The sequence below is a fragment of the Triplophysa dalaica genome, chromosome 4, assembly GCF_015846415.1.
Source record: "Triplophysa dalaica isolate WHDGS20190420 chromosome 4, ASM1584641v1, whole genome shotgun sequence".
Classification (NCBI taxonomy): domain Eukaryota; kingdom Metazoa; phylum Chordata; class Actinopteri; order Cypriniformes; family Nemacheilidae; genus Triplophysa; species Triplophysa dalaica.
Window position 1 is genome coordinate 17,956,837 of NC_079545.1, and position 13,215 is coordinate 17,970,051.

The following is a 13,215-nucleotide window of genomic DNA, read 5'->3' on the forward strand; positions in this document are numbered from 1 at the left end:
TTCGGATCGTATTAAGGGATATCAAATCTCTGGAATTGAAAATAAATTGGAATTTTGACTTTGGAAATTGAGTTGAATGAGAAAACCAGGGAAACACGAGTCTGTGCGAATGGAATTAATTTACGGAATGAGACCTCAAGGATTAATATATCTGAGATGACTTGGATGGCAGGGTTCGCTTCAGTTCGACTGATGGACAGATAAATCCTGACCTACAATGTTTTCCCCTTTCTTATCAGAGAAAAAGGTTAAAGGGGCTTTTGTGACCAGTATATGATTCCGCTAAATTGCTTGCTATTGCGAGGCATATGCATGCCGTTGGCATACAGAACATGGGTTTATGAGGTAGGATTTCATACATTAATATGAAGATTACACTACCTGAACCTTCTCTGGCCTTTCATTGACCCTGGTACATAAAATTCCAAAGATGATACTGTAGTCAGATTTCAGGCTTTAAGAAGCTTGTGGACTTTTAGGCTTTAAGAAAGAAACTGGTAGTAGCTAACTGAAGACAGGAGGAAAGGGCTAACTAGAAATGAACTGTATAGCTGTTTTTCATAATGTTGATATTTATGAACTGAATACCGTATATTCAATTTAAGATATCGTCTCTGGCCTTCTGAAACCTTGTATGCCCAAATTAGCTGATTTTTAAGGAAATGGAAAAACACTGTGCTTGACTTTAAATCACTTTACAATACATTTTATTGATTAAATATTTGCAAAATCCAGTGACAAACATAGAGAGCGACTAATTATAATGATTGATGACAAAAAATAAAAATGGTGAATTATGGAGAAACAAGGTTTCAGAAGAACAATGCTTTATACCTCCAACAAGCAAGTAAAGGTGGCTTTTAATATTCATATTAGAAATAAAATACAATTGTATGATGCAAATCCCCATCTGTGGATTATTGCTGGATTTCCATACGGTTCAAAAATAATAGAAACAGGGTTTGTTTATCATTTCCAACACTGTTGGTAACATGTAACTTGATTGGTCGGTTTGATTGATTGGTCGGCTAAAGCTTATAACCACACATTTCATGATATATGTCAGTTTTGTTGCCTCATTTGTAAACATTTACACAATGTATTTAAAAATGCACTGGTTTTGTTCTTAAAATGTCTAAAATGCAAATTGCTTCGGATGAATGCAAATGGTTAAAAGCAGGTCCTGTGATCCGTAACAGGATTACCACAAAATTCGTTATTAAAAGATTGTCCTAAAATATTTAAAACTTTCCCGCTGAGTGGCTGCCAAAATCTGCAATTAGAGAAGTATGAATAAGCTTAATGCAAGCTGCTGTCTTATTAAAACATGACAATATTAATAAGGATTCTTATTGCCTGTGCTAAGATGTTGAGATGGGTTCAGGGTCAGAGTCAGACTCATGTTTCCACTGCCATGGGATATCTGCAGTTGAGTATTTGAGTGTAATAGCAATCACTGTTACATTATAGCGGTTTGCTAACCCTGAGCACTTGGCACTTCTTCAATTACTTTAAAAATTGGATTATTTTCAACAAAAGCAGGCACTCCATTTTGCCCACACCGCCCAAGCTCATTTTCTGTTATTGTCAAGTTAAGAGTAAGTCCTCCTTGCCAAGTTCTTGCAGGGGTCCCCGAGCAAGATGCTGCTGCCATAAATAAACCACAATAATTCAGCTACTTTAGGGGCATTGGGAGTATTTAAATGAAAAAGTCAACCCGATATGGATCCTATTCAATTTTATAAACGGTTCTATAGTGACAATAGAAAAATCATTCAGACTTCATGTTGCAAAGTAACATGGGCCCATTAATTACTGAATAGGGAGTTCTCTAGAAAAGTGCATTTGATTGCTGTACAGCTGAAGAAGAAAGTCTTAGAAAACTTTAAACTTATTAAACAACCAATTTAAATTTTTATTTGATGTGTGTTTTGAAAGTGGCCTTGATGGAAGCATTACATTATATTTCAGCTCCCTGAGGACCATCTATCATAACTGTTTAGCCTTGGTAAACACCCTGTTCAAATCTCATGTACTTTCCTCAGCCTCACAAGCAAACTTCACACTTGTACACCCGCAAAAAATAAAACCTTTTTTTAAACGTCATTTCTGATCTCCTGTGGTGTTTCCTGGTGATAGAGGATTCCTTGTTCTTGTGATAAAAGCTAGGTTTGATCTTTACCTGTCAACAGGGCCTTAAATGAGCAGGACGAAAGCGTTAATGAAATGGCTGGATTCTCCTGAGGCTGTGGAAACCCCTCCGTTAGCCCTGGCACTGTTAGCTGCGCAATAAATGAAACAAATGTGCCAATTAGGCCGTTCATTTCTCACATCTTCTGCCACACATACATTTGCTTTCTTTTTTATTTGTCCCCAGAATTGTTTCTTTTCTCCCATAGCTCCTCTTTTTTACTCTCTCTCTCTCATTCTTTCTCTTTATTTTCTATGTTCCTTCATGTCTTTTTTGCACTTTTTCAAAGGTTTGGTGAAGAAGTGATGTTCAGGAATGTCTACATGTCTCAGAGAGGCCGGCTGCCTCCACTGTGAGCTAATTGCCTATTTTAAGTCTTGAGTTTTAGAGACCTTAAGTAAATACAAGAGTGCTCTTCAACGGCAAAACATGTGAAGTTTTTGGAAAATTTGCTTTGGTAGCTATAATCTCTGGCAGTATTGAGAATATAGCACATGCCTGTATGCAGTGTGTGGGCACCTGAATTAAGTGGAAAGGTTGGGGAAAGAGAACGAGAGATGGGTGGAAAATAGGACTTGAGAACACACGAGTGAGAAAGAAATTCTTGAAAGAGAAAAGTGTGGGGAGGGCTTAATTCAATTCAACTTAAAGCCTTGCCAATGTCATCATTTAGAGAAGAGATGTTCTTTGGGGGTTAAAGGGACAAATTCACCAAAAAAAAATTGTCTTCATTTACTCACCCTCAAGTTGTTCTAAATCTGTGTACATTTCTTTGTTCTGATGAACACAGAGAAAGATATTTTGAAGAATGCTTGTAACCAAATAGTTCTTAGCCACCCTTGACTACTAGGACAAATAACAATGGTAGTTAAGAACTGTTTGATACCCTACATTCTTCAAAATATATTCTTCTGTGTTCAACAGAACAAAGAAATTGATAAAGCAATTTCCTACTATGATAGTCAATAGTGGCCAAGAACTGTTTGGTTACAAGCATTATTTGTAGTAGTTTATATTATAGTGACTTTCAAAAGACATTTCAAAAAATTATTAAGATTGTATAGGCTATATAATGTTTTTCAGCATTGTCCAGCTAAATTATTTCCTTTTAACAAGCTTATCCTTTCTTACACCCGAATATATTTAATTTAGTTAATTTAAAGATCTCGTATCACAGGCAGTGTCTGCCAATCTCATATTAATCTTGAGTGCCTTTACAGTATTATTGCATACGTCGTATCTTCAAGGAGTATTAAGTTTGATCATATTTATGAAAGACAGATACAGCTGTACGATTATTTCCGCTAAAATACGAACTGCTAGAGGTGGGACTAGTTGGGAGAATGGGATTGAAATACAGCATAGCGCTGTGCAGCCCATCTTTATGCAGCGTGAGACATTCCTGTTTGTCCCTAGACTCGTTTCCCCCGTTTTTGCCCAACGACTTTACTTTTCCCACGCTCCCTCATTATTGACTGTTTTCACCAGTTCCTCATTATTTCATCCCCATCACCTGTTTTCACCTTGTTATCTGTTCTATTTAAATTCTCCTGTGGGTTCAGTTATTTGTCTGGTATTAATGTAACTGTGTTGGATTTGTGCCCTTGGTCCATGGATGGATGGATGGATGGATGGATGGACGGGGACTCACCCTTTTTGGATTCACGTTTTTGTTCCTGTTACCACCCTTTGTATATTAAACTTTTCGCACCTTTCATTTGTTTCCTTGAGTCATTGTTCCCGGCGACAGCCGGTTACACAGCTTAGATAACCTTGAAGGTAGTCGGGTCTCGCTCGTCGGTTGGCTCATGGGAGGGTCTTTTGCCTTGCCGTCCTTTTGGCCAATAAAAGGAATAGGATCGCTTTGACGACACAGGGATCCAGAATTAGAAAAACGTTCTAAACTATCTGGAGTGGTAGGGGACTGTATCAAGTACAGAAATACTATGTCATACGTCCAACTCGTATTTTTACAAGTTGACCTTGTTAAGCATGAGAAGACGCCACGTTTAACAGTGTAAAGAAGTCATAATGCATGACATAGCATGATAGCTCCACTTCGAGCTGAATGTTGGTAAGTGCACCACCAACCATTACACACCATATTTATTGTCTTTTGTACAGCTTAATACAACAACATCATAAGGACATCAATTTACTATTCTCATGGTGCATCTAAACTGGTCTTCAGCTCAAGATAATTGAAGCATATTATGAACTACAAAAACCACAGTAATGTAATTCTCAGAAATGATGAAAATACACCAGAGCTTGAAGTGCTGTGATGAGTGCTGGAGGGAGAGGACAGCATTGCAGCTACTACAGATCAAAGAATAACCCGCATTCTCTCTAAAACGCTGATCACATGCTTAACTGTTCATTTTTTTTTACAGAGTGTGTCATGTTGAGTCATAATTATAAAAAACCTTGACCAGATAATTTTTTTCCTTTTCAAACTCAGTTGTTCCAAACCTAATGCTGTCTGGTATATGCAATTTTATAGAGTGTAGTTTTATCTATTGCAGCTTTGGCTTACACTTAACTCCATTAAAAATATCTATAGCTTAGGGCACAATATACTGTATTAATATGATAATTTTAATTTTATTATTCATTTTTACAGTTGTTTTACCTGTATTTTACATTTTGCACTGCATTAAATTGTATTTTATTATTAACGGGAATGTCCATAAAATGAAGGAAAATGTATTGGTAATTACTGGAAAATTATTTTTTTACAGTTTTGTTTCTCTTTCTCTCAGGTGGAGTGGTTGAAAAACGAGGAGCTGGTCAGCTCTCTTAGAGACGATAACATTGACACACGTGCAGACCACAATCTGATTATCAATGAAGCCCGGCTCTCTGACTCCGCCAACTACACCTGCCTGGCCAGCAACATAGTCGCGAAAAGACGCAGCGCTACAGCTACTGTAGTTGTGTTCGGTATGGTGAAAACGTTTTTTATTTTAAATTTACTTTTTTTTTGTAAATGCTCTTTTGCTGAATATTACAAAAAGGCTCTCTGCTTGTAACAGAGCTGAAAAGTAATTTAATATTGTATTCTGCATCTACTAAATCATTAAGTTGTATACCCCCTTGAGGCAGTAATATAATTGTGACTCTCATATTACATATACACTACATATATCCCTTCCATGAAACCTTCAGGGCTGTGCCCATGAGATGAATTTTATAAAAAGAATAGTACCAATGATGCCTAGGTTTGGAAAGGTTGATAGGAGAATGATGATTCAGTTGAAATGTAAGGCAGGTAATGCCAATTATTAGGCAAAACCGAAACGTTTGATTTAAAGGTGTCCACATGCTTGCTATGTAAAAGAAAGCAGCTTCGGACGGAAAGACAGGCATGTAGGTTTCTAGTGTTTTACAAGGTTAGCTGTTGTTTTTTTGGTCAGTTTCCTGCTGGAAAGATGCCAGTGGTGATGTATGTTCTTACTAAAATCATAAACACATCTGAGACGTGGCTTGTAGAAGATGAAAGGAGAAGGGGGTCAGATTGTAGTAGGGCAATTGGAGTGAAGTTTTGAGGAGAGGAGAGAAATAGTTGTGTTGTGTGCTTGTGTCTGTTTATAAGTGTCAAAAGCTGAGAACTTGTTGCTGGTTGTTTCCTTGTTAGTTGAGAAAGTGTCATGAGCAGTCAGACAGGTGGAGGCAGGAGGTGGGCAGGACAGAGGATGCAGGAGAATAAGGAAAAGAAGTTTGCTGGTGTCAGTACTGTTAATCTTGTCCTGGCAGTGCATGGCAGATATACTGGAGGAGAAAGAGCAGAGAAGCACCATCACTTCTTTTATTAAAATAGATGTTGGCAATGCTATCGATTCTACAGCTAAGACTCAAACTCAGACATACTAAAAGTCCAGCTGGCTCAGATGCAAGAGAAGACATACTTAGCTTCGTAGTTCTTCTGGCAGGGTCAGAGAAAGGTTGTCTTGTCCTTTTAAAGTGTTGTCTTATTCAGCAGATCTCTCTCTCTCTTCCTCACTGCAGTAAATGGTGGTTGGTCTTTGTGGACTGAATGGTCTCCGTGCAGCGTGAACTGTGGAAGAGGAGTTCAAAAACGTTCTCGCACCTGTACTAACCCGGCCCCTCTGAACGGAGGAGCGTTCTGTGAGGGCATGTCTGTGCAAAAGATCAGTTGCAATGCCCTCTGCCCAGGTCAGACTCTTTGTGAACTTCAGTATATTCCTGCTTTGTGGCCGTTTTGCAGCATCTAATCTCACAATATTGTCTTTAGTTTTCAATAGCCGTGTTTGACATTCCTTATAGATTGGGGAGTGGAGTTTACAATTTTTTCTTTAAAACTTACAATAAGTGAATTATTCCTCATGTTTGTACATGATCTTAATCTTCTAGAACTATGAAGGAATACATTTTCTGTCATAATTATATTAGTTTATTAATGTTGAGCTATTATATTAGTGAACTCTCCTTAAAGTAGTGTTTGAAACACAACTCCATTCTCTCCATTTCATCATAATAATAATGATAATAAAGTACATGGTAATCTCGAAAATGTGGTTTTAATGGGAAACCATAACTGAAGCACAAATGTGAAATTAGTGTAATTGTCACTACTGTGTACACAGTTTAGTATATAGTGTCATGTGTGAGGACAATTAAGACAACAAATTAAACAATTAGGGATTAAATCATTTTTTTGAATGTGCAACCTCTATATTTGATGGCAATTACAAAAGCTCTGAAAAATATATTTGTAGTAAGAAATGAACAGATAATGCATTTACCTGTTGTCCTCTTTACTTTTAGAGAGCTCTGTTAATTATTTAGAATTAATAAACAACTTGATTTAAATATTTTAATTTAATAATACATTGCTCAAATGTTTACAGTTAAAGGGATACTTCACACAAAATTGAAAATTCTGTCATCGTTTACTAACCTTGAGTTGTTCCAAATTTGTATACATTTCTTTGTTCTGATATACTCGGAAATCTATTTGTAAGAATACTTATAACCAGGCAGATTTTGCCCCCCATTGACTACCGTAGTAGGAAAATACACAATGATAGTCAAAAGTGCCCCTGAACTGTTTGCTGTCCTACATTCTTCAAAACGTCTTATTTTGTGTTCAAAAGGTAAAAAAACACACTAATTTAAACAGAGGCTTTGTGAAAATCCACAAAATATTGATTTGTTGTTATTTATTTATAAAATCCAAAAAAGGTTTATTTGTACAATGTTTGTATAAACATTTTGGGGGAACTATATCGTCTCGGTTACAACTGTAGCCTTTGTTCCCTGATGGAGGGAACAAGACGTTGTGTTGAGATACAGACTGGGGTTTGATCTTAAGAACCTATCATCTCGGAGAGGAATTTAAAATGACAATGAACTTTGCGAATGGCATCCGCATGCCAGTCTCTGCCCCGTGCACACGGGTATAAAAGAAAATGGCAGGGTCCATTCATTCATCTTTTTGGGCTGAGGAACCGGAGACATCTCCTGGTCACTGTAGCGGGCTGGCGAAGCGTTGTTGCAGGAACACACAACGTCTCGTTCCCTCCATCAGGAAACAAAGGTTAGTGTCGTAACCGAGGCATCCCCTTTCAGTCGGTCTCTCGACATTGTTTCGAGAGACAGAGTGGGCTCCTATACGATACGCCACAGAGCTGAGCCGCATCACTAGCGAGTCACAAGTGTCGGGCGGTAGCGTTGTTTCTCTGTTTTGTGAAAAGGTTGCCCGGTACCGTAAGGGAACACAGGGAAGCACTGCTCTCTCTACTGAGAAAGTGTGCTACTGAGGCCACATCCTACCACAAGGGGAGGTTACATGTGGAGACACCAGCATGGACTCACCAATGGGGAGAACTAGATGGGATATAATGCACAAGCAGGAGTAGGTGGGTTGAGCCACCGGGGGCGGGGTCACAGGTTTGCCGACAGAGAAACCAAGAGTGAGGAAGTCAACATACTGGACGACCCTGCAGGGGACTCGCTACGTATTTGGTGCAACAAATCCAAGTATAGGGGTCCACCTGAATAAGGGTGACTCTACCACTACCAGCCTGGTCTGCTACCCATATTGCCAATGCTTGGAATGGAATGGAATACCTATACTTCACCCTGCGGCGGAAAATCTTGTGAAGGTAATGGCCGTGGCCCAACCCGCAGCACTACAAATATCTGCCAGAGAGGTGCCCTGTGCCGATTCCATACTCCGAGTAATGGCATTCATGATCCGTGCTCCAGGCTCAGTTTTGAGACAGCCCTACCCTTGTGATGTCCCCCAAAACATACAAAGAGTTGCTCAGAGCTCCTGAAGCTCTGTTTGCGGTCCAAGTAGAGGCGCAGGGCGCAAAATAGACACAACACTGTAGAGGCTGGGTCTTCCTCCCCAGGGGGAGCGCCTGCAGGCTCATCACTTGGTCCCGAAAGGTAGTGGTGGGAACCTTGAGCACATAGCCTTGCCTGGGTCTCAGGATCTCGTAAGAATCAGCCGGCCCCAACTCTAGGCACTTGTGGGACAGGGAGAATGCCTGGAGGTCCCCTACCCTCTTGATGGAGGCGAGCGCCACCAGGAGTGCTGTCTTCATCACAAGGTTAGAAGGATTGGCATCTCTCAGGGGCTTGAAAGGGGCCATTCCAAGGCCCTGTAGGACCACATTATGGTCCCATGAGGGTACCGAGCGTGGTTGAGGTGGATTCATCCTCCTAACCTATAAGGAACCTGATGACCAGGTCGTGTTGCCGCAGAGACTTACGCCGTGACCTTTGTCGCTCGGAGTGCAAGGTCAGTGGCGGTGTGCAGCTCATGCATGCGAGCGGGGTTGGACTTCCCATCATCCAGGTCTTTCAAAGCCTTGGCCTGAAAGACCTGAAGATCTGTCATAGCATGGAGAACGGAAGCTGCTTGACCCGCAGCATTGTAAGCTTACGACATGAGTGTTGAAGATCGCTTATAAGCCTTGGAATGGAGCCCTGGTCGACCCCTCCAGGTGGCAGCTGTCTACGGGCACAGGTGTAATGCGACTGCACATTCCACCTGGGTATGTTTAGTGTTTATAGTTGTCAATCGAAAACCGCAGAATTTGTTATGAATGGAGATGAACATCGTTAAACAAACTACAAGACATGAACATGGCAATATAGTGCAAAAATACGTCTACATTAGGATAATGTAGCAGGTGGGATTAGTCACTGGCTTTTCCAATTCTACATTATTTAATGACGATAGGACCTTTTTAGTGGATTTCGACAAAACTGTGTGCTTTTATTAAATAAAGAAATGTTAAGTTATTGACCTGCGGATGCTTCCTCAGGTTCGGCATTGAAGCCTTCAAACAAGAACGAAAGCATCAAAATAGCATCGTAATTAATGAAATACAGTTACTTTTATTTTGTAATTAAATTACGTAACGCCTTTACATGTAACTATTTACTCCTCAACACTGCGAACCTGATATGGTTTGATATGGTATCAAGTTCATATAATTGATTACCAAGGAGACAAAAGTAAGTCTTGGTGTTATTTTTGTGCACCATTTCCAGTCAAGCCGATGTTATGTCTATATAAAGTGGGAAAATGTGAATTAATTGTGTGCATTTAGAACAATGCAGTCAAACACTGTAAAGGGTGTCTGATGGAAATGCTGGAAACATTCTTAACACTTTAGAAGGATAACATGTTTCAATAATTTATGTACATGTACTACAGAAAAAATCGTAGATTGCATATACATATACACTACATATACCCTTGTGAAGAAGTTAATTAAACTAGTCAAAGTGTGAAAAATGTTTTGGGAACATTTATTCACAGGGCAAAAAGTGTCCTGAGAAACTTTTCTGAAGAATGACTTATGTAATCTTCCAGCGAGTTATAAAAACGGCACCATTTCATACAATTAATCCCTTTAAAAGACTTTTAATGAAGTCTCCAGAAATCTCAAGTTCTCTTGTGAATTGTGGATAATGCTCAGAACAGCTGGTCTTTTTTTAATGGCAACCCTGTGGTGTTCTCTGCAGTGGATGGAGTCTGGGAGGAGTGGGTCGAGTGGACGCTGTGTAACGCCCAATGTGAGAGGCAGCGATGGAGGGAGTGTAATGTGCCGCCACCCCGACACAGAGGCAAGATGTGTGAAGGAGACACTCAGAGCACAGCGAACTGCACAGGAGGACTGTGTTCACAAAGTGAGTATGTGCTAATGCAGAATGATACCTTAATTCAGGGATTGACATTAACGCTTGTCCGTTTGTCCGGGACAGGTTAATGTTATGCATGGCCAAGTGAGAGAGAATTTTACTTTCCCGACCGGACAAGTATCTTTGAAAAAAAATAACAGTGCTACGAAAAAATCGGTCTGTGCTAAGAATAAAAAGAATAGGTGCATTAGATTAGACAAAGCTGCATTTGCCGTCGTTGTGCTTGTTTGTGTGTGACAATAATCAATGGCGCACCGCATTGAGTCCATAACTAGATGCTGACGCGGAATCCTGTTATTTAAATATGTCATCTGAATGTTCTGCGTGATTGAGTGAATGAGGTGCACAGATTAACAGACTACACGAGTGATTGGCGAGGATTTGTCTGCGTCTGCACTGTATGAGGATATTAAATACAAAATTAATCTCCAGAGTTTCTCTGAGAGTTTATTTTACGAGCATTTTATAGTTTGAGTGAAGCTTTAGTCAAACACATAGACATGAGAAAAAACTAGACTGTGCATTCGCTGCTTTGGTCAGCTGCTGCGATATGTCAACGGCGCCGCCATGTTGGTCGTGACAAGAGTAGCATGTAATTGAGGGAGCTGCTAATTTTTTGGCATTTAATCTCAATATTTAAGATTTAGAGAATACAACTTTTTATTTGAATCATCAAACAAAACATCCAAGGTAGTATAAATAATTTCATGTTACTTTGGGGAAAAAAGTCAAGATCATTATTGGTGAAATAGCTTTTTCTATCAGCATTTTAGCTTTTCTTGAGCATCAGTTAAGAACACAGCTGGAGCTCGTTTACACTGCATTACACAGATCCTTTTAAAGATAACAGATGTTCCTTATGGATTCAGTAAAATGGTTACAACGTTAAAATATTTGTGATATTTGTAAAACACATAATACAATCGTACATTATGAATAGTATGAAATTGCATAGAGCAAGTCTCTAAGAAAGTCGATATATATTCATTTTTTTTAATGATGAGAATAGACGTTTTATACTTGTGCTACAACTGTTTGGCCTCTGTAGCACCGGTACTATGTGCCAAAAAGTAATCGTACAGCCCTGTTCTATACCAATTGTGTAGAGTATTAACAAATTTAGGTGACTGCAGTGGACACTAGGTAAAACACTAAGAAGCAAACTTGACCAATCAGGATCAGAAACAATTATATTGACACTTCAAATGAAATATACAAAAAGTAACATTTGTAACAAGTGAATTGCAATGCTTAATGTCAAACCCTGCTTAATTGATCAATCAATCAATGACATCAGCATTGTCATTGTCATGTCATTGCCGGCTTGATTCTCAACATAAAAAATGACATGATGGAAGTGATATAATTGTCTGCTAAAAGGGATAGTTCACCCATAAATGAAAAATTCCGTCATCATTTACTCAAGATATTTTATAGAGTAATGGTTTCGAGTCTGTACGTGGGCTGTCGCTGTTGCTGTACGGTTTCCATTCTTCAAAATATCTTCTTTTGTTTTCTGCATAATTGTCATTTTTGGGTGAACTATCCTTCTCAGTATTTCCCTCGTAGCTGTTGTTATGACAAACCTCTCTGATTTTCCTTTTTAATGAAAAAAGAACCTTCTTGCAGCTTAAGTGATCCAAAACTATCTGCTAGTAGCTTCCGATGGCAACAATGCTGAGCAACAATATCCACAGCTGATTTTGGCATAGCCTCCAGTTGGACATCTACCCATGATGTGAATCAGATTTGTAAGACGTTATATGGGATTGGACTGTAAATATTCATCTCTCTCGTTCTGTTTTTTCCTTCCTGCAGATGGGAAGCTGATGCATGATGTAAAGCCCCAGAGTGAGTTCTCCCTCGCATTTCATGCGAGTTCTTAATTTCCATACAGATGAGGGAATTAAAACTAAGTAAGCTGTTGTCTCTGAAAATGAACTCCAGTTTAAACCACTTTATCACTTTGAAATAACTGAAATATCCCATGTCCAAATTATTATCCTGATGATAGCACACCCAAATTCATGGGAGTAAATCCCGGGGGGGACGGAGGGGACATGTCCCCCTCTATCCGAGGGTTGTCCCCCCTCGATCAATTAAATTCGCTATTGTCATAAATATATTTATTTTTATCTAATCTAATTGTGTAATTAGTAGAAAATACAAAAGCAAAAATTGCGTTTTAAATTTAGAAACTGTTGAGTTCCCCCTGCCTCTCACAATGGTTTGGCCCAATGCCTACTATCCACGTTAATCTCACCTGCGCATTGCGCAACACATTCAAGTCAGGTATGCGGCTCAGTTCATCAGTGGTTGTTGAACTCCAGTAAGAAGGATTTTTTATTCACTTTAAATGAAGTGATTCTCTTTAATGTAGTTCATGCTGATTTATTAATAAATTAGTTGTTTAAAAAAATGCTGATTACCCATGTATTTTTCCATGAATCTCCTATGTTAGCGATTAAAACATTACATAGGACTTCACACACTGCAACTAACACGCCAAAGCCGTTTCGCATTCATTGTTATATTTTAAGCGACCTGTCATGCTGTGAACATTAACCACAACACTAAGCCACCGATCCTGCCATTCAGGTCCCGTGTCACACACAGCCGCGAACATACCGGTTACAGTTTTGTGATGTTGGCACTATATCAAGCGTCCACAGAAGATGCACAGCTTTCATTCAGTGGGAGAGGATCGTTTTCTCAGCATCTATTTGTGCAGTATGTGCGCGGCGGATAAGATAAACATTCAGTTTACTGAATCTCGGGCGATTCATCAACGAGTACAACACAGAATTTAAGTTTGTTTGGGTACACGTTCCTGTCTTCAC

At 39.3% G+C, this 13,215-nt stretch overlaps 1 protein-coding gene across 6 annotated transcripts in view; it reads left to right on the forward strand.

Annotated features, from left to right (window-relative positions):
* The window catches only part of unc5db (unc-5 netrin receptor Db), a 150,524-nt gene that overhangs the window by 113,486 nt on the left and 23,823 nt on the right, over positions 1-13,215 (forward strand). For 3 of the 6 annotated variants that reach the window (XM_056746555.1, XM_056746550.1, XM_056746552.1), the window contains exons 5-8: positions 4,954-5,134; positions 6,200-6,367; positions 10,199-10,363; positions 12,194-12,226. In XM_056746555.1, coding sequence (XP_056602533.1) covers positions 4,954-5,134; positions 6,200-6,367; positions 10,199-10,363; positions 12,194-12,226 — 547 coding nt within the window. The remainder of the gene's footprint in view (positions 1-4,953; positions 5,135-6,199; positions 6,368-10,198; positions 10,364-12,193; positions 12,227-13,215) is intronic. The other 3 variants (XM_056746551.1, XM_056746553.1, XM_056746554.1) reach the window with 3 other exon arrangements.